We start from the raw sequence: 24805 nt of genomic DNA on the forward strand, positions 1-24805 counted from the left end.
TGACCCCCCTCAGGGGTCCCTAATTTCATTTTCCTACTTTTACTCCTGAATCTCACCATGCACACTACTATTTTATACTTCTCCTTCTTTTGCTTTAAAATGACCTATGCTTGCTTGTCTAATTTTCAGATCCTTCTCATAGATTAGGCATGAATTTGGAATAGTGGATAGGTGATGTTCTTTGTCTCTATAGTTCCTGAATTTAAGTAATACTCATCAAAATTTTATGAACTGGTGCCAGAGTACTTGTATGAAATGCTAAGACTATAGCTGTGAACACAGACATGGCTCTCTGCGCTCACCACACTCCTAGACAAGTGAATGGGCAATTACAGTATGGCGGGAAAGAGAGAGGAAGCGCAGGAGGTGTGCGGGAGGGGCTGGAATGGCATCTGGTTTGGGTTTGGGAGAAGAAAGGCCTGAAGGAAATGAAGCGAAGATTCAAAGAATAAATAGAGTTGGTCACACAGTTTTTAGAAGAGAATTGAGATGTAAAGTAAGAACCCTCCGGGCAGAGTTTGTCCTCCTTTTACTGAAATTCTTGTAAATTTTTTATAAAAGTCACTTTACTGTGGAAGATTACTGGTTTCAAGGCACCTGGGTTTAGTTTAAATTTTCCAAGACTTCTTTAGTCTTGTGTTAATGGACATGAATAAAAATTGCTAGCGTGTTTGATTTCCAGAATTTGCTTTATTTTAAAATGTAGCCAACTATAGAAACCTTTTGGCTACCTTAACAATTTATATATCTCAAGCTATATCTCATTTTTAGTCAAATCTAATGTAAACATCCAGCTATTTAGAGGAGGCTAATCAGTTAAATGCCATGGGCTGCCAGATATTCTGCATAATATGTGGCATATAAAAAACCCTAAGATGTGGTTCCTGCCTTTAAGGAGCTTTCCATCCATTGGTTTAGAGCAAAACAGACTGAATATTAAATCACAGTGCATAAATCAGCAAGTGAAAATGTTACGTGAAGCAGGTGGTATTGTTTCCCATAAAGCAGGGGTGGTGTCAGTGGGTTGGAATCTCTGGGAAGCATTCTCCGAGAAATGAGACTTTCTGAGCTCTGAAGGATGTACACCATCTGGAGAAGTCGAGGTTAGTCTCTTTGTTGCAAGTGATGGGCCATGTGAGAGAAAAGGCCCGGGAAAGCAAGAGAGAGGTACATTTGGGATCAAGAACCTTCAAATTGTAGAGTGTTGGGTGGTAATCATGTTGAGCACAATTTCTGATTTGAAATTCCAGAAGTGTTATTTAATGGACTGAATATTCAGATCATTTCTCTCAGTCGTCTGAGACAAATGGTTACTAAGGATGAGGTGGAGGCCAGATCTAGAGGAATGGGATTGACAGGCAGGCTGTCTACTTTATGCACTTTCACTTGTGGGTGGTGAGGGAGCTTTGAAAACTTGACCATGGGAAGGATGACAGGTAACTTAGAGAATGATTACAGAAAGAATATTTACCAAGGATTTAGATAAGATTTATTTAAATAGCAATTTGTAGAGGAAAATTAAAAAAGGTTTACATGAACCTTGCATGCATAGCTCAGTTGACCACTTTTCTTAATTTTAACTTATTAAACAACAAAAAAAAATCTTCTCTATCCAAAATGGATCAGATAGTAGGTGCCCAGGCATGGAGGGCTTCAGTCATAGTCCCTGCCTTTAAAGAGCTCTCTAGTGAGGGGCAGATAACCACCCATTTCTTAAAATTAGTAGCAGTGTGATCAGTGTCTCATTGTGCAGTAGAAATTATAAATAGTACTTATTTCATAAGGACCTCATGAGGATTAGATGAATTAACACAATTCTTTGCTCACATTGATTCCTGGTGTCCATCACAAGTTAGCTCCTGATTAGCATTTGTTTAAGATTGAAAACTGATGTGACAAAGCATGATAGTAGAGATGAGTGTAAGGGTAAGTGCCATGACCTACAAGAACATGTGGGAGGAACATACATGCTGATTCATGGTGAGAAAAGCAGGGCAGTCGTCAGCGGAGAGGGAAGGTCATGAAGCATCTTTTTGCAAATGATGGGAATACCCTATATGATGTTTGTTACTGAGGGTTCCGTGGATGTATACAGCTGTCATATTTCAAATGATACATACATGGGTGCAGATTATTGTATATAAATTATTCCTCATTAAAATTAGTAAGTGGTAAAAAAGTGGATGAGATGCAGCCATGTTAAATGATGATGTGTTAGAGTAATTCATTGCTTATGAAGGTATATTTCAATGCTTTATCTAAATGGGGCATTTCTTTAACTTCTTTAAATTCTGTGCATCTAAAATGGTGAATATTAGCATTAAGAAAGCTATGTCCAGAAAGGTTCAGCATAAATATGGCTTAGTCACCAGTCCAGAAAGGGGAAATATGCAGCAAGCAATACTTAGAAATAAAAAAAAAAATAAGCATGAAAACATAGATAACCTGTTTAACTTATTATTTTTAGGATGGCCTTGTTAAAGCTGATATGGAAAAATTGACATTTTATGCAGTATCTGCTCCAGAGAAACTGGATCGAATTGGTTCTTACCTGGCAGAAAGGTTGAGCAGGGATGTTGTCAGACATCGTTCTGGGTAAGGAAACTCATTGCTGCTAATATCGTGTCTTGGAAAATTCTCCCCAGGTTACATCATCCTTTAAGTTATTTTGCCGTCTAGTCAGGCAAAAATGATAGGTAGATGATAAGACACTGTACTACCACACTAGGAAATATGTAATACCATATAAATGCTGCAGCTTTTATTACTTTCCTGGTGCTCAGATTTTAAAAATAAACTCATGTTAGTTAACGGAGTCGCCTTTAGCTGAAGCGTCCATTAATTTCTGAGACTTTTTAATGGTAATAGTAGAAATTGACTCCCTTACTCTGTTAGTCTGATACAGTAATTTAAAAACCAGTGTCTAAATTGAAAACAAAGAGAAAGATCCTGTTAACCAACTGATTTGTGTAACACAGTTTCAGTTTTACCTGTCAGAAGAGTACTGAGAGAACTGTGGTAGGCTTGGGTACTAAGGTTCAGAAGTTGAAAGCATGCTGATTTGAAATGGTGTGTGGTGTCCAGCTACCTATAAATAAGTTCTACCACCTTAATCCATTCTCTGGGCGTGAACAGTGATAACCTGGATAATTGGAGTAACTACTTTCCCATATTGTCATTCTGTGATCCTGGTTTTTAGGGCACTCTATTCCCCAAGTGATTATTGGCTTTCTCCAATTCCACATTGTTACCACGTAGAACATTTTGGGTGTCTTCATACAATAGTTTTATAGTTGATTGTTGAAGCAAAGTTTACTAAAGTCTGAATTTTAATTTTTAGTAGAATCTTTAAAATTCAATGAATTGTAAGGTAACATTTATGGGACATTTCCTTAACTGTTGTTGCTGATGTTTTATATATTCACGATTACAGATATAAATAGATTATGTTGGAAATTTAGGCACATTGCTTATGATATTTATGGTTACAAAGAAATATGGTTAAAAATCTGGAAAACAAAATGTCCTGTTTGCAGAGACAGATATACGCAAAGGTCCTGTTAAAGAAGCTGTGGCAGAATTCTGGTCAGAAGGAGGAAATGCAGGCGTGCTGGCTGGTTTTCCTGTCCCTCAGCATGAGGGCTGTTTCATAACCTAAGGCCATCAGTCCTGTGAAAAGGAAGATTTCCCCTAGAAACTACTGAATTTGCCCTGCTGTGTTTTGTGCATTTGAATAAACTCATTTTTATTTTTCCAGTGAAAAGCACTTAGATTTAAGACAGCTAGAAAGGCTTTGACATTGTTTCTCTCTTACGCGTAGGTATGTCTTAATTGCTATGGAGGCATTGGACCAGCTTCTCATGGCTTGCCATTCTCAAAGCATCAAGCCATTTGTAGAAAGCTTCCTTCATATGGTAGCAAAGCTGCTAGAATCAGGGGAACCAAAGCTTCAAGTTCTTGGAACAAACTCTGTGAGTAAAACTGTTGGCTTAACTGATTTTAAATTTAATAAGCATATTCAGAATTAATCTCTCTGAGAACATCTTCACCTTAGAAAGGCACAGGCTCTGGTCAGGGCATTTGGCACCAGTACAGATGCAGACGATGAGATCCCTTTGTCTCTAGTTTTGCTGTTGCTCCTTGCGAAATCTGTGATATCAGCCCATCGTGAGGCAACAGAAGATGAGTTGGCCATCAAAGAAAGGGAGTATTTCCCCAGGCTTTCTCACGTGACTTCTGAATTATTGCTGCTCACCACACTCATTTTCTTCTATCCTAAACCAGAGCTTGTTAAGCATATGTGGGGTTGGGAAGGCATATCTGAAAAGGAAAATAAAATATAGGGATAATCTTTCTTGTCTTTAGTTTTATTACATAACTAGAGGCCTGGTGCATGAAATCCGTACAGGGGGTATGGGGGCGGTGCCTCAGCCTAACCTACACCCTCTCCAATCCAGGAGCCCTCAGGGGATGTCCTACTGATGGCTTAGGCCCACTCCCCATGGTTCTCTGCTGTCTGCAGGGCCTGCTTGGCCACTCCCGGGTCACTGCAGCAACGGCCCTGCTCTCAGCGGCCTGCCCTGCTCTCAGCGGCCTCCCCTGCGACTGGAGGACTCCAGCGGGGCTGAGAGGACTGGGCACCGCCATCTTTTGTGTTGGAGTGATGGTTAATTTGCATATTACTCTTTTATTAGCTAGGATGTTCAGTCTTTCAGTTCCACCTTCATCTCTGAGGAAGCTTTCAGGCATTCAGCCAATCTGTATGTTCCCATCCAGGCTTTTATCAACTAATAGACGAATTGAAGCTAAAAACTTGTCCAAAGACCCATTGAAGTAATGCTGTGTATAGCTGGGATTCAGTGTCGGGAATTTCATTGCTGCTGTCTTTTATTGTACCTTTTGAAACATAATCTAATTCTCCAATTTTTTTTTTAAAATATATTTTATTGATTTTTTACAGAGAGGAAGGGAGAGAGATAGAGAGTTAGAAACATCGATGAGAGAGAAACATCGACCAGCTGCCTCCCGCACATCCCCCACTGGGGAAGTGCCCGCAACCCAGGTACATGCCCTTGACCAGAATCGAACCTGGGACCTTTCAGTCCGCAGGCCGACGCTCTATCCACTGAGCCAAACCGGTTTCGGCTAATTCTCCAATTTTTAATTGAAAACTAGGGATTATTTTTTGTTGAGTATATACTATGTGCAAGGCATTTTGCTAACTTTTGTTTGCTTCTTATTTGAACCTCTCAACTGTGTAAGTTAAATATTCCATTTCACAGGTCACACATTATGTTAGCAAACCCAGGTTCCAAATCTAGAGCCACCTAACAGTCTGTTCATAATCTCTGCACTGTACTGTGCCTCATTTTCCTTCACCCTCCATCTGAGAAGTGTATTGTAGCGCAGAGCATATGGGTTTGGAGTTGGTTAGGGAGCTCCCAGAGCTGCAGGAATGAGAAGGCTTCTCCATGAAGTCAATAAGGAGATGGGCTTGTGCCTTCCCCTGGAGGGAGCTGCTGCTTTCAACCCGCTCGTTACACCCAGGGGCAACGGGGGCTGCTTCTGGAATGATCACACAGACCACACCATTATTTGGGGCTCCAGTAGATTAAAAGAGAATAAAGTTTCCCTCCTTCTAAAAGTTTTTGTAGAACTTTTAACATTTTAGTGGCCAAATTTTTATTTCTGATTAAATTTTTCTAATTTTAAAAGTAATGTAAATTTATTGTAGCAAATTTGGAAAATTCTTTTTTTAAAAAAAATACATTTTTATTGATTTCAGAGACGAGGGAGTGATGGGAGAGAGAGATAGAAACACGCCCCACACTGGGGATCAAGCCGAAACCCGGGCACGTCCCTGACCAGGAATCAAACCATGACCTCCTGGTTCATAGGTCGACGCTCAACCACTGAGCCATGCCAGCCAGGCTGGACAATTCTTAGAAAATGTAAAAGAGTAAACAAATTAAAAACACCTGTAATTCCAGTATTCAGGAGTAATCCTTTATATTTATTCTTAAAATACATATTAGAAAATGAGGAACATATTGTGTATAGACTTGTGTGTGTATGTTTTTTATATGTTTTTAAAGCATTTTTCATGTCATTTAAGGTTTATTTTTATGAAAAGTATAAATATTTGGTTTAATATTTTCCAAAATTATTCATATGGTTAGTGTGCAGTGTGGGAATCTTGAAAAGTGGAGTACAACTCCAGGACTGTAATGCCAGTTTCACTATTTACTATGTCACTGTGGGCAAATGATTTCACCTCTGAATTTCAGTGTTCTGATCTGTAAAATGGGGATAAACGACACATTCTTTTCAGTGTCATTGGAGTAATTAAAAAGAACCTGTGAAAACACCTAGCTCAGTGTATGATACAGAAGGTAATGAACTTCAGTTCAGTCTCAAGCAAGTGTATTATTTGTGTCTTTTTTCTAGATAATGTGAATCATCTAAGAGTATAATTTAAAAGGGATGACAGCTCTGGCTGAATTAATTTAAAATATTTTTGGTATCACAATTTCATTCTTTAAAATTTACCTATGCTCTTTCAGTTTTGTTTCTCAGAAAGTATCCGTAAACTTGGTTGAATAATCCTTTTGGATGTAGCCCTTTATAGCCAGCAGTCTAGAACCTGGCAGGTGTTTACGTATATATTTAAAGTTGCAAGTAAATCAATAGTTTATTGCTGTAGGCTATTTAGTGTCCAGAATTAAAAAATCCTCAAATGAATAAGGAAGCTAATGAGAAGCGATGGTGCATATTAAGGACTCTTAGGGCCAGGCCTATGATTCATGTAGGTATTTAACATTTTCTAGACATGGATATTTCCTTTTTTTTTTTTTTTTTTTAATCTTTAGAAAGGAGGTAGAATGAATTCTACCCATCTCAGTATTTTTCTCCTCTACTGAATTTATGTTTTCTTTCAGTTTCTGTCCCCCTTTTCCTTGTCCTATAGTTGTATAAAGGTTATTCACTCATGTGTATAGAAAGCTGTCCAGAAAGATTTCCTACTCACAATTAAGAAAATTCCTTAGGTTGGGCCTGAGAGGGCAGCACTGAAGCCAGCTCCCAGGAAATGTAGGCGAGCTTCAGAGCAAGGCCTTTCCTTCTAGACCTGCAGGGGTGGGAAACTTTTCTTGCCAAAGGCCATTTGGATGTTTATAACATCATTCACGGGCCATACAGAATTATCCACTTAAAAACTAGCCTGCCAAATGGGGTCAGACTTTTCATTAACTCGCCCCTGATGCCGTGGCAGGGCCCGAACAAGTGAATTGTGGGCCTTCTGCGGCCCGAGGGCTGGACGTTCCCACCCCTGTTCTAGAGCGTCCGCTCACTCACTCAGAAGGAACGGGATTAGCAGTTATAATAACATGCATAATGCTATAGCCTTGATTTCCTAAAGCTCTTTGTTCAGAAATTCTTTTTGTATATGTATGTGGTATTTATGATAAATGCTTCTTATTTGGACATTGCTTGTTAATGTGACAAGTAATAAATGAAAATAAATGTGTTTGGTCCACTTTAAAAAAGGTGGTAACGTATTTATATTGTTTATTTTCTTTAGTTTGTCAAATTTGCAAATATTGAAGAAGACACGCCATCCTATCACAGACGTTATGATTTCTTTGTATCTCGCTTCAGTGCCATGTGTCATTCCTGCCATAGTGATCCAGATGTACGAACGGAGTATGTATTGTTTAACTTTATAATTTAAAGGCATAGCATGATTTATTAATGAGTACCATGCTTATATATTACATAATAATTACTAAAGAAAACATGAAAATACATGCTTTGTTCCTGAAGTACAACTTCTTACTGTTAGAACTGACTGAAGTAGCAAACTTGAGCATGGTTTCTTAACTCATCGCAAATAAAGTTCAGTCTTTACTACTGTAACCCCCAGTGTCAGAGCCTGTCATCCTATCTTTCTTCCTCCTTATACTCTAACCCAGCCACTTCTGGAACACCAGGCACACTTTTCCCGGCCTTTGGACTGAGCGGTCACTGTAGAATAACTCCCAAGCACCCTGCTTACCTCACTTTGTTCAGATTTCTGCGAATGTCGCCTTATCATGAGAGTCCTGCCCTGGCCACCTTTTATTTGTTAAATATTAACCCTCCCATCCCATCTCAGTTACTCTGTCTTCTGCTCGTCTGTGGACTCTGAACTCCAGGAGGGCCACAGCTTTATTTTGAGAACCGCTGTATCACTAACACTTTGAATTGTGCCCGGCGCATAGTAGGTTCTCAGTAAGTGCCTTTTGAATGAATGCATAGATTGAATGGTATGTTACTAGTCATTGTCAATCTCAGGTTCTCATAACAACTAATTTGAGCATTTTTAAACATTTTTCCTAAATACAACCTAGTAATAATCTGGAATCAAATACTTATCTCCAAACACAGCCTATACATAGGCTGAAAGTTAAGAATTAAAAATAAAAATTACCCTGGTAAATAAAGTAATTTGAGCTTTTCCATAATACACTAGAAAGAAAGAAACTAACCTGAATTCATAGTTATGTGGGGCCAGTTTAGCAAGATTTAGCATGCTTTGTAATTTACTTTTCTTTCAAAATAAATAAGGGAATGTGCAGAAATACAACTAACTAGCTTTTAGTGTGTAACCTGCAGTGTTGGTTCACACAAACAAAAGCAAGTATAAAAGTTATTTTAACTTGGGAGAAAAAAGCTGAGAGATTTCAGATAGATTTGTTTCTGTCTGAGATGCTGTTAGTATAATTTTTCCTCAAGGCCATTTAGACTCCTGATGATCTTCCTTTATTATGAGGGTAAAACCTTAGAAATGTAAAGATAACTGTAACTATCTTGTAATAATTAATTTCCTATGTCTCCCAGTCCCCACTAAAATATCTTTTTTTATCCCTAAAGGACGTTAAAAATGTTTTATAAAACTGTTCCCTGTTTTCAGGGGCTTACATTAAAATGTTAATGGGGCAAAGAAGTATAAAAATTAGCTAAAGAAAATGGCAATTTTTTAAAGATTATAACAATTTTGCTTTCTTTTAAAATACAGAAATGATCCAGAATGTCGTGTTTTTTTTTCAGTTTAGTATTATAAGGATTAATAAACTGCACATGGACATTTCTTAAATTTTGGTTGAGGTGAGTTTCACATATAAACCAGTGTAGGTGAAAAGTGTTGATGAGATCCATAAAATTAATGAAAGGATGCATTTAAGAAATTCAAAATTTTATTACATTATCTTATTTTTAAGTATGTAGCGCCCCCTACTGAAAGATCTTGTCTTTTAAACATTTTCATGTAACAATTTTCATTAATGTTTACAAAAAGAAGCTTGACATTTTCTATACACAAGTGAGAGGCCTTGTAGTACTTCTTTCTGACTGGATGTTTTTCTAGTATTTTGTGATAATTGAAATTCCAAAATGACAACATTTCATTTGCAGTCCCTGTAAAACAAATGAGTAAACTAAAATGCTTTGCCATACTTAGGTGGCTAGATTTTTCCTGCTGTGCCTTAAGTCAAAGCTCTTTTGGTTTTCTTCAGGGATATTTGTATTCCTCTTTAGATTTTAGCTGCGATACTTATTATCAATCCCTTTAATTTAGCAAAACCCAACCAGATAGAACTCAGGGCCTCTGCGGTGGGAAATGGGGAATGGGTCTGATAACGGTTAAGATTTTCTTAAAATATTTGTCTTGCAGGAGCAGTTCCTACATGTAAAGTCATGCATCACAGTCTTAAACTCTAATTTCCTGAGCAACCTTCAGCTGTGGTAGAAATAATCATTATCATCACAGTGCTTAACTAACACTTATTGAGTGCTTACTCTGGGCCAATTTGTTTAACCCTTTATTGACTGAGCACTTTATATGAATTAATTTATTCAAACCTTAATTCATTCAAACATTCCTATGCTTTAGGTAAGACAGTTGGTCTTGTTTACTGATAAGGAAACTATAAAATTTCTTTGAGGTCATGACTAGAATATACTGGTTAGACCAGATACTAGACCTGAATTGGATGCCAGCTGGGTAGCTGTAATAGCTATAGGTAGTCCCACCTCCCCCGACAGGGGCAGCACACTCCGCTGCACTCTTCAGGCTACTGTGTCACGAGGCACCAGCCACCATTCTTGTGTCATCTTGTTTGCTCCACCTTGTCATCACCCAAGGAGTAGCAGCAGGTGCATAAAGCAGACACCGTGTAGTAACGTCAGGCTTGCCCACTTGTGATAGCCATAGAGTCTCTCACCCTTTATGTCGTAGGGAGCAGCATGAATAGACACAACTTCAAGACAGGCAGACTTTGTCTCTGAGTCTCCCAGTTCACTTCTCACCTGTTCAGCATTGTGTTACTGCCAGCTCCCATTCTCCATCTGCTCCCCCTGAGGCCTGTGTCTTTTCCCCAGGGGTTTGGAAAGCAGTGCCACCCTCGTCCCATAGCTGCCATTCTCTAACCCTTCTCGTAGGTGTTGGAAGACAGTGCTGGATGAGCTGAATAGACCTTCAGTGGTGGATAGTTTGGTTGTAGTGAGAAAGAAAGTAAGCAGATTTGACCAGAGGGAACATGTTTTAGCGCAAATAGGCTACCATGCTATTTTCTAGTCACTTCTTACTCTTGAGCCTATGGATGTTTTTATATATGTAAGAAAGAGGAAGAGCTTGAGGAAGTTGGGGCTGTGGATCGGGATGGGAGGGTGGGCTGCATTTTCTCACTGAGGGATGAATTTTAAGTCACAGAAGCACATGATAATGTAAATGTCAGTACACACAGGTATATAGGGACGTATACATATGGCTGAGGTTGTCTGCACTCCCTGGTGATAGTTCTCACTTGTCAGACCTGGAAAGGAACCAGCCTGGTCCTGCAGTCTTCCATCCAGAAGGGCTCGGGGCGGGAAGAGCCTCTCCGGAGGAAGCATGAGAAAAGTCTGAGGAAGCACTCAGGTGCTCGGAGAGAGTGAAATCCTGTTTGCTCAGCTTCTGAGACCTGTAGGCAAGAAAGGGAGAGAATCTAGCTCACTGCTTTAAAGTATTATCATCCTCTTAGGAAACCTAATGCTTTTGATTGACTCTCTTACTGAAATTATATGTAGACTAGATATTACTGTATTTTACGGTCCTGTTAGACTTTAAGTGCTGACTTTTAAAAGATAGGACTGAAAGGAAGCCTCTTTTGGGGCTGCCTCATCTCTCTGTCCATTTTAGATTTCTGAGATTTTAATTTCTTAGACTTGTGTTATTTTCATTTTATTGACTTGAGATAACAATATTTGGGGGGGATTCACTCTCTTAGCTAAACAAGCAGACTTGTTTAAATAACTTTTTTTCATGATTCAATTTTCTTTTTTATAGAATTCGAATTGCTGGAATCAGGGGTATTCAAGGCGTGGTTCGCAAAACAGTTAATGATGAACTTCGGGCTACCATTTGGGAACCCCAGCATATGGATAAAATTGTTCCATCCTTGCTGTTTAACATGCAGAAGATAGAAGAGGTCGACAGGTACTGAATCAGGGCATTAGGGCTGGGGCTGCGTTGCCTTTGTGTGAATGTATGTGTGCTTGCGCGCTAGGCTAAGAAAGTTTTGTCTTTAGTATCATGTAAACGTGGTCTGTAAGCCTGAGAGGGGGTTTACTGGTAAATATCTGCCCTTTCTTACAGAGTATTTGTCTTTTGTGATCGCACTAGGCTTAGGAGACCACAGATTTTCACTCACACTTCAAGTTTTATTTGTTTTAGAATAATTTTATACTTTATTTGCAGCTTATTAGTGACCATCCAAATTGTTATTTGAATTACTATTACTTAAAGTTGCAAGTGTAAGAAATAGAAATTAGAGCTAAACTTTTGTTATTCTTTAGAGGTCCATCATGCTTTTCATGGAGTTAGAAATAACCAAAATAATAATAATAATAGTACCAGCTATTTACTTTATAATTTTCTCAATAAAAAGGTTAAACTGTGTTTATTCCTTGCTCATTCTTTAAGATATTTGGGCATAAAAAGAAAGTGTCATTTTTCCATTTCTGAGAAGTAAAATCTGTTCTGTTTAATTTTAGACCAGTGTTAGAATTCTTACATTTGTGTTTATTATTTCTCTTTCCTTCCAGTCGCATAGGCCCTCCTTCTTCTCCCTCCGCAGCTGACAAAGAGGAGAATCCCGCTGTGCTGGCTGAAAACTGTCTCAGAGAGCTGCTGGGTCGAGCGACTTTTGGGAATATGAATAATGCTGTTAGACCAGTTTTTGCGTAAGTAGTTGGTATTTTCCTGGTTATTTGTGACTGTGCTGTATTCTGTGTTAACTTACTTACAGAGGACAGTACCATTTCTTGTATGAGGGGGTTACTAATGGAACAGTGGAGCATTGTGGGAAAAGTGCAGGATTGAGTCACATACCACATGTTTGAGTTGGTCCAAAAGCTTCCCCAGCCTTTTCTCCTTAAAAGTGAAGTGCAGTCATATGCTTGCTGCCAAGTGCATCATTTTATCTTGAATTTCTGCCCACAGACCTGGAAATGCATACCCACGGTAAACATTAAAACTTAACAGCGTCCAAGCATCAGGTATTTCGTTTTGTTGACCTCTGAGGTCAGGTCCTCTTATTGACTGGCTTGTTTCCTGGCTTTCTTTCTGCTGTGGCTGGACTGCCCTAGGGCACACCCTGTGCTCTGAGGAAATTTCTTCTTGCCACAGTGACTGAGTCAGAGCAGGAAGAGTGAATCTCTGATCGGCACTTGTATTCTCCCTCTGGCAAAACATGTTGGTGAGCTTTGAGGTTCTCCACATATACACCGTCGTTCAAGCCCTGTCAAGGCGCTGGGTTCACCTCAATCTTCAGATGACAGAGCTACTGCTAATCTGTGTCACTGCTGCACATTTTTGCAGGTCTTTCTTCTTTTCTTAATCGTTTGCCTTGTTCTTTTCTCTTCCTGATTGTAAGAATGTGTTTATGGAATATGTAAAGCAGTCCAGAAGTAACATCGAGAAGTCTTTACTTAGGGGAAATACTTGGGATCATAGTTATAAAAATATGTAAACCACAAAATTATATTAAAAATCAGAGACTCGTTAGATTTTCAAAAGGATCTGCAATTTTCACCACCTGCCCCCCCCCTCCAAAATTACCATTTAAGGACTCTTATAAAAAATATACTAAGAAATAATCAAAATGATTTCAAATATAACTAAAGGCAGATTTATTTTTTAATGTCCAGACATGCTGATTTAAGAATTCTAGTTTCTATCTTAATATTTTTATTAAGTATTCTTTTTTTTTTTTTTTTTTTTTACCAAAAAGTACAATGTAAAGCCTTAAAAATCTATAGAGCTAGCCTGGAAGGTAGAAATTACCCAATTAACTGTACTTGAATAACATGGAAGTGGGCTATATTCCATGTAGAGCTTGATGGACTTAAAACCCGATTCTGTGATGGTTGATTAATTAATGTTAATGAAAACGTTAATTATGTATTAGCTGTTTAGATAATTAAATATTGAAAGTCCTCTGCAAGTAAGGTATCAGGTATATTGGGGACTATATACCTGAATAAAACTGTCCTGGTCCTTAACAAACTTGATGGCTAATTGACATGCACTATAATGAAATACAATATATAGGTTATGAGAAAAGGCCAAAAAGTGCTCTAGTGGGTTAAAACAGAATTCAAGTTGATTTGGGGATGTTGAGGGTGTTTCTTTGGAGGTAGGCTTAGCTGGAGCAGTAGGTCTTCGCAGGTTGAGATGCGTGAACAGAGGCAGAAAATAGGGTGGCTTCAGTGTATACTCAACTCTCCAGATTCTTTCCTTTTTGTGGAGTTTGGAATGAGCAACTTTTCTTTCTTGCCAGCTCATATAAAAGTCTTACATATATTCTAGCCTTTTATTGTTGGTGTTTTATGAAAGAATTTGGCATTTGGGAGTAATATATATCATATATCTGGAATTAGAACATTGACTTTCTTTTAGATAATTTTTTGATTGCAAAGATTTGCATGTTGTCAAGGATTCTAAAGGAAAATAAGTTTAATAAAAAAGGAATTATTAAAGTAATTTTCTTGTTAATTTCAGGCATTTAGATCATCACAAACTGTGGGATCCCAATGAATTTGCAGTTCACTGCTTTAAAATTATAATGTATTCCATTCAGGTAAGTAATTTTGGTTCTGTGTTGATAAACATTTTATCAGAGATATAGAACACTGTAGGACAGTGATTTTCAACCAGTGTACCATGGCACACTGGTGTTCCACAAGAATTGTTAAAACATGCAGTACCTGACTATTTAGTCAGAGGCACCAACCTCTTTTCCCTTAGATTGCCAAATTTTAAAGAACTACAACAGACAACACAACAATAGCCTTTCAGTGTGAATGAATCAGAATGATACCTTTTTACTTTTTAGTCAGAGTGGCAAAACGTATTTGTTGGTGTGCCACAGAATTTTAGTAATTAGTTTATGTGTGCCATGAGATGAAAAAGGTCGAAAATTGCTGCTATAAGATATAAAACATATCCTTAATTTAGTTGTCTCATTTATTTTTATTTACTACGTAATTGTTTTTCTTTGCCAGGATGGAAAGATATGTAACAAAAAGAATGAAATGATTATATGATAGTGCTGTTATTGTGCATTTATTTAATACAATGTGCACTTATATTTCACTGATAAACTAGTATTGGAATTGATATTTGTGACCGCAGCGTGTAGGTGATAACAACGACCATTTATTGAGTATCTACTCTGCAGTAGTGCCTGTGTTACCTCCTAGTCTTTGTAGAACCTGTGCTGGGACACTCCTGTCTACTGCAGAGGACCCCTTGCCTTCCCTCCAAACCAGAGCAGACCAGTTAGCTCTCAATATAAGTGGGATGTTAGGTCAATTTTTACACCGTGTATGTTTTTAACATTAAAGTCATTAATTCAAAGGAGATAAGGTTGTAAGAAACACAACTTTACTAATGGTCATACCAGGATTTATATCCCAGGTGTGCTGTTTACAAGAACAAGACTTAACACTTTCTTAGACTTGCATCCCAATGTCAATTACAGTTATTGATCAAATTTATGTATATTGGTAAAATGTCTGTTGTAAATTGCAAATTTCATATCTTCTTGATTTAAATTTCATCAGGTACACATTGATAAGATTTTCATTTTGATAATGGCTCATGATTAGGTGAAAGCTTTGTTTAGCATTGTTCGTGTTCACAATAAAAAGTAGTATTTATCTAGTTTGAATAGGAGAGAGGTACTATAAATGTCATGTCTGTTTATCTTTTACCAACATTTTGTTCTGTTATCAAATTGTAAGAGTATGTAAGTGTTCTTTATGAAATTACAGAAAAATATAAAGAATAAAAATTTCAAAAAAAAAAAAAAAAGAATAAAAATTTCTCGTGAATTCTCCTGCCAGGAATGGCCAGCTTTAATATTTGGGTATATATAATTCTAGTCTTTTATATTTTTAAAAATCCAGATAGAATTTTATTAAACATAATATTTTGCAACTTACTTTTTCACTCAGGGTATCATAAATATTTTCCAGTATCCCTATTTATTCTTAAAAAGGATGATTTTTAATGGCGACATATTGGTCTATGACATAAGTACTGGCTCCTGTAAGTGGACATCTAAGTGTCACGTGGTCTTGTTATGAATTCTGCTGGGATGCATGTAACTGTTCATATGTCTTTGGGCTGTTTTTTTTCTTTCAGGCTCAGTATTCTCACCATGTGATCCAGGAGATTCTAGGGCACCTTGATGCTCGTAAAAAAGATTCTCCACGGGTTCGAGCAGGTATTATTCAGGTTCTGTTAGAGGCTGTCGCCATTGCTGCCAAAGGTTCCATAGGTGAGTGCCAGCAGAAAAACAGAAACAAAGAAACCACTTCTGCCTTAATCTGTTTCAGAACGTTTCAGTCAATAGTGCAGTGTATGCAAAACCCTCTGAAAATATTTCTAATCTTTTTAAATGTGCTGTAATTTTTCTTGAAATTTTTGGTTCACATGATTATTCTCAGACTTCCTTAGTGTACAATTAACTAAGTATTTTTCCCTCAAATCTCTCCTTCCCTTCCTCCTTTTTTCTAATATAGATTTTTGGATGCCAATTATATTATAAAGATTTGGGAGGAGACAGATAAAAGAAACTTATAGTTTGCTTGGAATTAAACAACTCTACCTAGTACTGTAATGAAAGGCAGAATTGGATCACATGTAAGAAAATCAGGGTCAGAGAAGTGAGGGAAAATGGATTGGCAGGAGCAAATATTATGCAGCCTGTTTGGCTCCAAGGTGTGGTGGCTTTCAAGTTCAGGTTGCGGCCAGATCACAGATGTAGCTCTGCAGTTGATTGACACTCATTAAAGAGTTACTATAATCTTTGACAGATAAGTGTTTTAGGATAATTCATCTGGCTGCAAAATGCAGGACATTAGAAATAGCGAGTTGTCATCATGGTAGGCATGAGGGAGGGGACTTGATGTCGATGGCAGCGATAGGAATGTCAAGTCAACAGGATTTCATAGCTGACTATAACGAAAAGGGACAGGACAGATGGTGATATTTTTACGTGTACGTGGTTAGAAGAATGGAAGGGTCTTTAACAAAATTAGTGGCATTAGGAGGAAAATCTGGTTATATTTTTTTGGTTCAAAATCAAAGTGGAAATACTCTACTGATACATTCTCACATTCATTCACTGTTAAATAAGAGTAGGCCTTTTGATTTGACTTCTCACTGCTTATCTTGTAACTTATCTCAAAGAGATGGAAGCAGGTTATATCATTGGGAAGTTATGTGTGGGCTGCCATGTGCTGGGCTCTGTACATCCCAAAAAGTGTTAGAATGTGGCTGTCTGTCTAGTAATTGAGGCAAATTCTTCCTTCTTCAGCTGCAACAGATGCAAAATAAATTTCCTATGCTACAACGAGCTGTAATATCATAATTCTATGGATTTGACCCAACAATCAAGTTAAATGTCCCCATACACATTATTTTGAATAGACAAGATTAGATAGGTAGAAAGTTTTGAGGAATCTTTATAAATATATACACATTTTGTGTGGGTTAGACAGTGATTCAAATTGTGAGCTGCTTAGAGGTGCCAGTTAATGTTTGTTGGAATAACTAGGCCTTTAGTTAGATACGTCTCGTTTACTTTTTTAATGAACTGGTTAGTTCATAAATCAGTGAGTATATTCAGTTACTTAGAACATATCCAGAGATCTCTGGAGGGACTTGGGAGCTGGCTTTGCGTGCACACTGGGAAGGTGGTCTGCTCACCTCCGTGACCCCTGCAGGACCCACGGTGCTGGAGGTCTTCAACACGCTGCTGAAGCACCTGCGTCTCAGTGTGGAATTCGAAGCGAGCGATGTCCACGGGGGATCGATGGGCAGCGTCAGCTTAAACTCGGCCTCCAAAGACAACGACGAGAAGATCGTGCAGAACGCCATCATCCAAACGATAGGTGAGGCCCTCCCTTCCCAGACGCCCCTGGGAGGCAGCAGGAAGAAGCTCTGCGGGAGCAGCTGGTGTCGGTGTGCGGTGAACTTCGCTCTTACTGTGGCTCCGGGATTGACTGGCATTGTTTACGGGTTCGCAGTGATACTTTAAGATGGTCTATCAAATCAGCTCATCTTGTTTTCACAAAGTCAATATAAATTGCTTTTGCAACTTCTAGTTAATTCAGTGTTACCGTTTTACTTTAGAATGTTTAATTTATAGTTTCTCAAGTATTTTATTATAAACGTATATACAACAGATTCGAGCAATATTTCTGTGACATAACACATCCAGAAATAAAATGTGAAAATTAAAACATGACAGAATAAATGCAGTGCAGCACAGAAAGTACGATTTCTATGTAAACCACACTCTGGTTTCCTTGTTGAAGTTCTCGGTGCCCTGGCAGGTGGCAGGTGAGGTGCACATTCCTGGCTGTGGGCCGCGGGTCACGCTGCTGTAGCTTCAGCACTGGAAGTTCGGAGGCTGCTGGCCACGTTCTTTCTTTTAAAATTACCAAAACGTAGCTCCCTGCGGTGTTTCTGGGGGTCATTGGTGTTGTTATGCAGCAGTTCCAGAACAAGCAGGGGGTACAGAGAATGAGTCACCTTCAGGGCTCTCCTCACAGTGGTCATGCTAGAGACTTTATGTCCCGGTGGTAACGAAAAGCTCCTTGGGAACAGAAAGTCAGTGTCCAGTTTGGTAGGGTGATTGGAAACATTTCTAATTGGGTTCCTGAAGAGTTAAAAGTACCTTATAAGGAGGAAGGAGAGAGTGATAATGGCATTGGCCTCGTCTTAGGCTAATGTTAATATTAGCTGTGTAATTTCTTGTATGAGTTCTTAACCTCTCTTGTCTTCACATCCACTAGACGAAACTGAGGCTAATAATAGTAACTAGTCTCATAAGGTTGTTGTGAGGTCCAAATACAAAGGAGTTTATTTCCCCAGAAATATGTGTTCCTTAAGTGTTAGCTAGAATAATACATTTTATGCAGATTGAATAATATTAAGATCATGAGATTTTTTATTGCTGAAGTATGTGATAATGGGAAATGGTTTTTAACTCATGTCCAATCAAAATCATGAGTAGAACAACTTGAGTTTGTATAAGTGGATTATTACTAACTCCAACTAGGGGCCCAGTGCACGAATTCGTGCACCTTGAAAGGAACTGTGGGCCGCGCACAAGGCTGCTGTGGGCACAGGGGTGGGTCTCAGCCCATCTTACGTGCACCCGCCCGGCCCCTCCCTCTGCGGGTCCCCCCAGCCCCCAGCTCCTGTCTGCCCACAGCCCCGCTCCCACACACTGACGGCGCTGCCCCGACTCGCACCCGCTGACGGCGTTAAGTGATTGGGGCTAGTGCCAGAAGCGGGGCCATCGAGAGGCAGCTGCCGGCCCCGATCACCCCTCAGGAGCAGGGGGAGGTGGAGAAGCCCTGAGGGGTGATCAGAGCCGGCAGCTGCCGCTCGCAACCGCTGAGGGCGTCAAACGATCAGGGCCAGCGGTTGTGAGCAGCAGCTCTGGCACCAGCAGCAGGTGCAAGCACCCAGCAGGACCGCAGTGCGTGAGAGCAAAGAATTTTCAGTAACCACCAGAGGCTCGCCCCGATGACAGCAACCGGTGCCCCACCTTGGTCTGGTGTCCCCGCTTACCTCTTCCACCATCCCGCCATGGCCGATGCCTGCCATGTTCCGCGCTCTGCCACCTGCTGCCAACGCCCGTCATGTTCCATGCGCACCCCCTGGTGGGTCAGCACACATCATAGCGACTGGTTGTTCAATTGTTCCCCTGTTCGGTCTATTTGCATATTAGGGTTTTATATTTATAGATAATAGGGGCTGATGACAAGTCAGAAGGTCTCTGTAATGATTTTGTTGTACATTTTAAGATCTGAACAAAAATAGCCATGATTTGATATCTGTTCTGAGCTTTCAAAGAAACAAAAAGTTTGAAGTTTGAGTAAGTGTTAATTAAATCTTGTAAGTATTTTATGACCAGGAAGTAAACCTTCAAAATCTAGAGCAGGTAAGCTTAAAATATCCACAAAACCCAGGAGTTCATGAGAAAAATGACAAACAAGTTACTGTTTTTTAACATCAGCTGAATTATGTGTTTCGAATTAACTCACAGAGTTAAACTGTATCTTGGCCTATTATGACATTCTAAAACATTTAACAATCCCAGGAAACCAAGGCAGTGACCTAATTATTGACCTCTTTACCTGTGTCCTCATTATTGACTTCCTTACTAGAATAAGAAAGTAGGCTCACAGCATATGAACACGAGTTCATTAGAAATACTAATAAAAGGTGTTTTTTTCCTTTTTCTAAAACTCCAACTCAAATTGATGATGATTTGCCACTGTTAACTATATGCAAAAGACTTATTAGTCCATTTTATAAATCTTATATTGTCTATGATTAAATGATTTTGATTAAACGAAATTTTAATATCATTAGTGTTTAAAGACATTGTTTACCACATATTGAAAGATTTGGTTTAAAATATTTTTTTACTATATGGAAAAATTTCAGTTTGTAAAATTTATCTTAATATTTTTATAGGGTTCTTTGGAAGTAACCTACCAGATTATCAGAGGTCAGAAATCATGATGTTCATTATGGGGAAGGTACCAGTTTTTGGAACATCCACTCATACTTTGGACGTCAGTCAACTAGGGTATGCATATGTAGTTTTCCAGCTATAAATTTCAACTTAATCTTGGTTTAATTTCATTTTAAAGAAATCTAGAAAGTGTTGTATTGTTTCTTTAATCACTAGTACTAAAAGTTCTGTGGAAAGTAGTATGTTTATGGTGCTAGATTGCTAAGCAATTGAATCAGCATTGTGTGCTTTTAGAATCATTTTTCAGCATATCATAAATTCTCTAATTTTCTGTGTCTTTTATGGACCAGGTGGAAGGTTTATTTAGCCTGGATATTGTCTATATACATGGATGTTTAGGGTAAAGCTTCAAGTTTTCTGTAAAAATTTAATAGTTAAAATCAGTATAGCAGGAATGTTGACTTATTCCTACAATTCTAAAACTGAAAGTGATTTTAAAGATCCTATGTCTTGGTCACCTCATTTTATAGATTTGATTTTAAAACATGCTAAAGCTTTAGTTTGTGAATATTTTTGTGTTTTTTGCTACTTTAGTAAGGAAATAATAGTCTTATTTGATTTATATTTCTTTGACTGTTAATTAGATAACCCATTTTCCACTTGTTAATTGTTTTTTGAATCATCTGGTTTTACCTTTTAAATGTATTAGTCAATTAAATTATATTTACAGTAAATATATTTCCCAACGTATAGCATCTTTTTGTGTTGTTTTGTTATATATTCATATGATTTAATTTTCATGCCATTACATGCATAGGTCTGTTTCCTTTGAGAGCCAATAACTTTAATATTTTTGTTTGAATTTTATTTTTTTACATATAGCTCTTTAATTTATATTAAACTTAGAGTATAAAGGGAGCCATGACTTAGCTATTATTAAAATCTATTTAGCCAATATGAGTAGAGTTTTAAAATCAGTGAATAATAAGTAGATGAAGTAATGTGAATGTTAATTACTATTAATGAGATAACGCTAGTATGCTGTATCTTTTAGGGACTTGGGAACCAGGCGGATTCAGATAATGTTGCTGAGATCCTTGCTTATGGTAAGACATTGCGACAGGTGAGAGCCCTCCTCCTCACATGACTGAGGAGGTGAAAGCAGCTTCCCATTGGGAGCCTCTTTTCTTACATAGTCAGGTCCTAGTTATGGTTCGTTTTCTCTGTGGTTTGTGTAATTAAATATTAGCTTTCATTTTCTTGTATTTTATTATGCTTTTACTATTTATTCCTTCCTTCTCTTGTCGTCTTATTTGACATTCATGGTGATGAAACATACAGAGGACAGGAAGTATTGCCCTGTGATAGCTGGAGATGCCTGGGCTCAGGGACTTGCAGTGGAAGCCGTGGGGGCGGTTCACCACGTCACGGAGCTAAAGAATAGAGCTTGGGCTTGAAATCCAGTGTTTGTCTATGGGTCATGCTATTCTTTCACACACTGACCCAACAGTGGCTTCTTCTTTGGGAAATAATTCAGCTATAAGTAGCTGAAAAGGAAAAGCATATCTAACATGGGAGGCCCTGTGCTTATTCCATAGTAATTCTATTCCTCTTTGACTTGGCGACACTTCACATAATGCTAGGCGGGGCTTACTGTTGGGAATGTGTCCTTCCCCTGTCGGTGCTCTCACAATTTAATCTGAACATCTTTTGTCCATGATTTCATCTTTTAAAAGGAATATTTCATACCTGGGGAGAAGTACAGAAACATCTCATGTGATTTTCATGTTAATCCTATTTATGGTACTTGTCATAAAGAAGTTTTAAATTCTAATATAGCCAACTTTATCAGTTCATTCCTGTGTTTTGTTCTTCTTTATTTGTGTCTTCACTCCTTGCCTCTTCTGATGACATAAGCACATTGTTTATTATTTTCTTAAGAAAGTTTCTAAAATTTGGCTTTCTACATCTAAAACTTTGATCTGAAGATTATTTTTGTATGTTGTGTGGGACATGGATATATTTTTAATTTTTAGGGGGGTAGCAGTTGTCCCACCAATATCTTTGCTTGCTTATAAGGTCATCTCCATCCTATAATACATGTTCCAAATATGTTTGCAAATATAAATGTACATTTAAATTGCCACCTCAAATTTTATCTGGTCCTATTTTTCATTAAACAAATTCCGTAGTAGATCATCTTGACCTAATCCTAATTGTACCACATAGTCAGCTGAAAGAAGGTCTGTGTGGTATGGTTAAAATGTTTAACAGCGTTTAAGATACGCTGAAGATATGAAAAGTAAAATAGAGGTTCATTCAGAAATGTCAAATCAAGTATGTAATAAAGTACCGCTTTCCAAACTGAAAATGTATTCCTATTAACCTAAACTGCTTAATTTAAAAGAATAATTTAAACATTTTCAGCTCTTACTTGAACCATTTGCTAGCTAATCTTATATTCATGTAGCACTGATTACCTATCCCATACGGTCTTACCCTCTCTGACCCTCAGTTTTCTCGTATAAAGTGGGGGTGCACGCATGCCCACCTCACGGGATGTGGGGAGGGTGCAGCTGATGCACGTAGTGCTTAGACCCTGCCTGGCATGTGGGGAATGGGGCTGTCATTACGGTTACTCTCTTTACGAATGATGTTTTCGTAATTCGGTAAAATCCTCAGCACCTTACAAAACTTTCATTTTTTTTATTTTTTTATTCAGGCTGATGTCCATACTTGTTCCCCTTAGTTTATGGCTCTCATAAAACAGTTTTGAGAATTTTACCAAATAAGGACTCATGACAAAGGTGTCTTGTTTGTTTCTTTGATCTTCCTCCCTGTAATCAGGTCACCTCTGGGTACAAAGCGAAGACGATTGTTACTGCGCTACCTGGGTCTTTTCTGGATCCTCTGCTGTCACCATCCCTCATGGAGGACTATGAATTGAGACAGTTAGTCTTGGAAGTGATGCATAATCTCATGGATCGCCATGACAACAGGGCAAAGCTTCGAGGGATCAGGTAGTGCGCCATCTTGAAATAGGCTTAATGATGATGTTTTTTAGTTTCTACATTCACGTATTTAAATGTGATATTTTTAAATCTAGGATTTTCAGGTTTTATTAATCCAGAGTTTTATTTAATTGGTATCAAGAGCATTTAATTATCAGTGTAGTTTAAGATAGCAGATGTTTAGAGGTCTTTTCAAAGATCTCAACTACTAGTGGTTACTAGTTATGTGAATTTTAATTTTGCTTTAAACTTAGAAATGGCATTAGGAGTCAAGGTTACTTTATAAAATTCTTAATTAAACTTCCTAAGTCAGTGATATGATTACATAATAGACTGACTTAACATGCTCATTGAAATGAGTGTTACATAGTTTAGACTCCTAAGTATAGCTCTTGATTTGCCACATAACCCGTGATATTATAACTAAATGTGCTGTTTATTAAAAATTATATATTGATTATCTCTAGAATAATACCTGATGTAGCTGACCTAAAGATCAAAAGAGAAAAAATCTGTAGACAAGACACAAGTTTCATGAAAAAGGTGAGATTATCTTCTAAAAAATAATGCATGATATGAGTTAAATAATGATGTAAGTGGAAGCCATTTGAATAGTTAGGTAGTTTTATATTGACATATGGCCTTGAAATGAAGCCATACTTTATTAATAGATTGAGGTTGGCTTGGTTTGGGGAAAACCTCTGCGCAGTCCCTGGGAATTTCTGTAACCTCTCCCTCTGTGTCAGCTTCAGACTTGCCTTTGGGGACTTCATGCCAACGCATAGCTGAACCTTCAAGGCTCTTCCCTGGACGAGCGCTAACCACCTCCCGGGAGGCTCCTCTCAGACAAGGCAGCTTAGCACCTTCGCCCTCAGCCAGATCCCCCCTCATTACCAAGGCCCCCCTGACCCTGCCATCCATTTTAGTTTTTGCTTATATCAATCTGCAGTTTGCTTTTATCTTTTCAAATACCACTGAAAATATTTTCATTGTTGACACTAAAACTTCTTCTTACTTGCAGTTTTTATTTAAGGCTTGTTCATCAACTCTTCTGTTAGTTTGTAGTTGTATGCTGGTATATTTGTTGATGTTAATGATGGGGATACAATTTGACCATCTAATTATCAGTTTAAATTTCTCTTCCACCATATATTGTGTAATAAGATAGCTACTTTATAAGAGGTTATATGCATGTGAAATCTGCCTTTACTACATTTTAAGCAAACATCTTTTTCCTCTGTCATGACCCTTTTCAGAATGGGCAACAACTATATCGGCACATATATTTGGGCTGTAAAGAGGAAGACAACGTTCAGAAAAACTATGAGTTACTCTATACTTCTCTTGCTCTTATGACAATTGAATTGGCCAATGAAGAGGTGGTTATTGATCTCATCCGCTTAGCCATTGCTTTACAGGTATGCTTTCGTAGCCTTTCATTGAGGAAAACATTTTTGTATGAAACAGATACCATCTTTAAAGTGTTGTTGCACTTATCCAAGGACATGAATTTTTAAAAGGGAGTGTCTAGTTTTAAATCTATAATACTCAAGACAATGACCATAGGCATTTGTTTTGTTAAATGTTGAATGAGCATTTGTTTGTGTGCTAAATATTGATCGAGTCCCCAGGAAAATACTGTGATGAAAGGACAGCATGATCCCTGAGCTCATACTTGGAGTTCAGTGGGGAAGATAGTCATTAAATAATACA

General features: G+C 38.1%; 1 protein-coding gene across 5 annotated transcripts in view; it reads left to right on the top strand.

Annotated features, from left to right (window-relative positions):
• The window catches only part of EFR3A (EFR3 homolog A), a 59787-nt gene that overhangs the window by 18293 nt on the left and 16689 nt on the right, over nucleotides 1-24805 (top strand). For all 5 annotated transcript variants that reach the window (XR_009449606.1, XM_059672323.1, XM_059672324.1 and 2 more), the window contains 13 exons: nucleotides 2468-2595; nucleotides 3821-3971; nucleotides 7580-7701; nucleotides 11363-11512; nucleotides 12121-12258; nucleotides 14078-14156; nucleotides 15725-15860; nucleotides 17311-17478; nucleotides 20081-20195; nucleotides 21136-21187; nucleotides 22929-23101; nucleotides 23560-23635; nucleotides 24349-24510. Coding sequence is in view for 4 of the 5 variants with exons in the window: in XM_059672323.1 (XP_059528306.1) it covers nucleotides 2468-2595; nucleotides 3821-3971; nucleotides 7580-7701; nucleotides 11363-11512; nucleotides 12121-12258; nucleotides 14078-14156; nucleotides 15725-15860; nucleotides 17311-17478; nucleotides 20081-20195; nucleotides 21136-21187; nucleotides 22929-23101; nucleotides 23560-23635; nucleotides 24349-24510 (1650 nt within the window). In the remaining variant the exon portion in view is untranslated. The remainder of the gene's footprint in view (nucleotides 1-2467; nucleotides 2596-3820; nucleotides 3972-7579; nucleotides 7702-11362; nucleotides 11513-12120; nucleotides 12259-14077; nucleotides 14157-15724; nucleotides 15861-17310; nucleotides 17479-20080; nucleotides 20196-21135; nucleotides 21188-22928; nucleotides 23102-23559; nucleotides 23636-24348; nucleotides 24511-24805) is intronic.

The sequence above is a fragment of the Myotis daubentonii genome, chromosome 17 (assembly GCF_963259705.1).
Source record: "Myotis daubentonii chromosome 17, mMyoDau2.1, whole genome shotgun sequence".
Taxonomy (NCBI): domain Eukaryota; kingdom Metazoa; phylum Chordata; class Mammalia; order Chiroptera; family Vespertilionidae; genus Myotis; species Myotis daubentonii.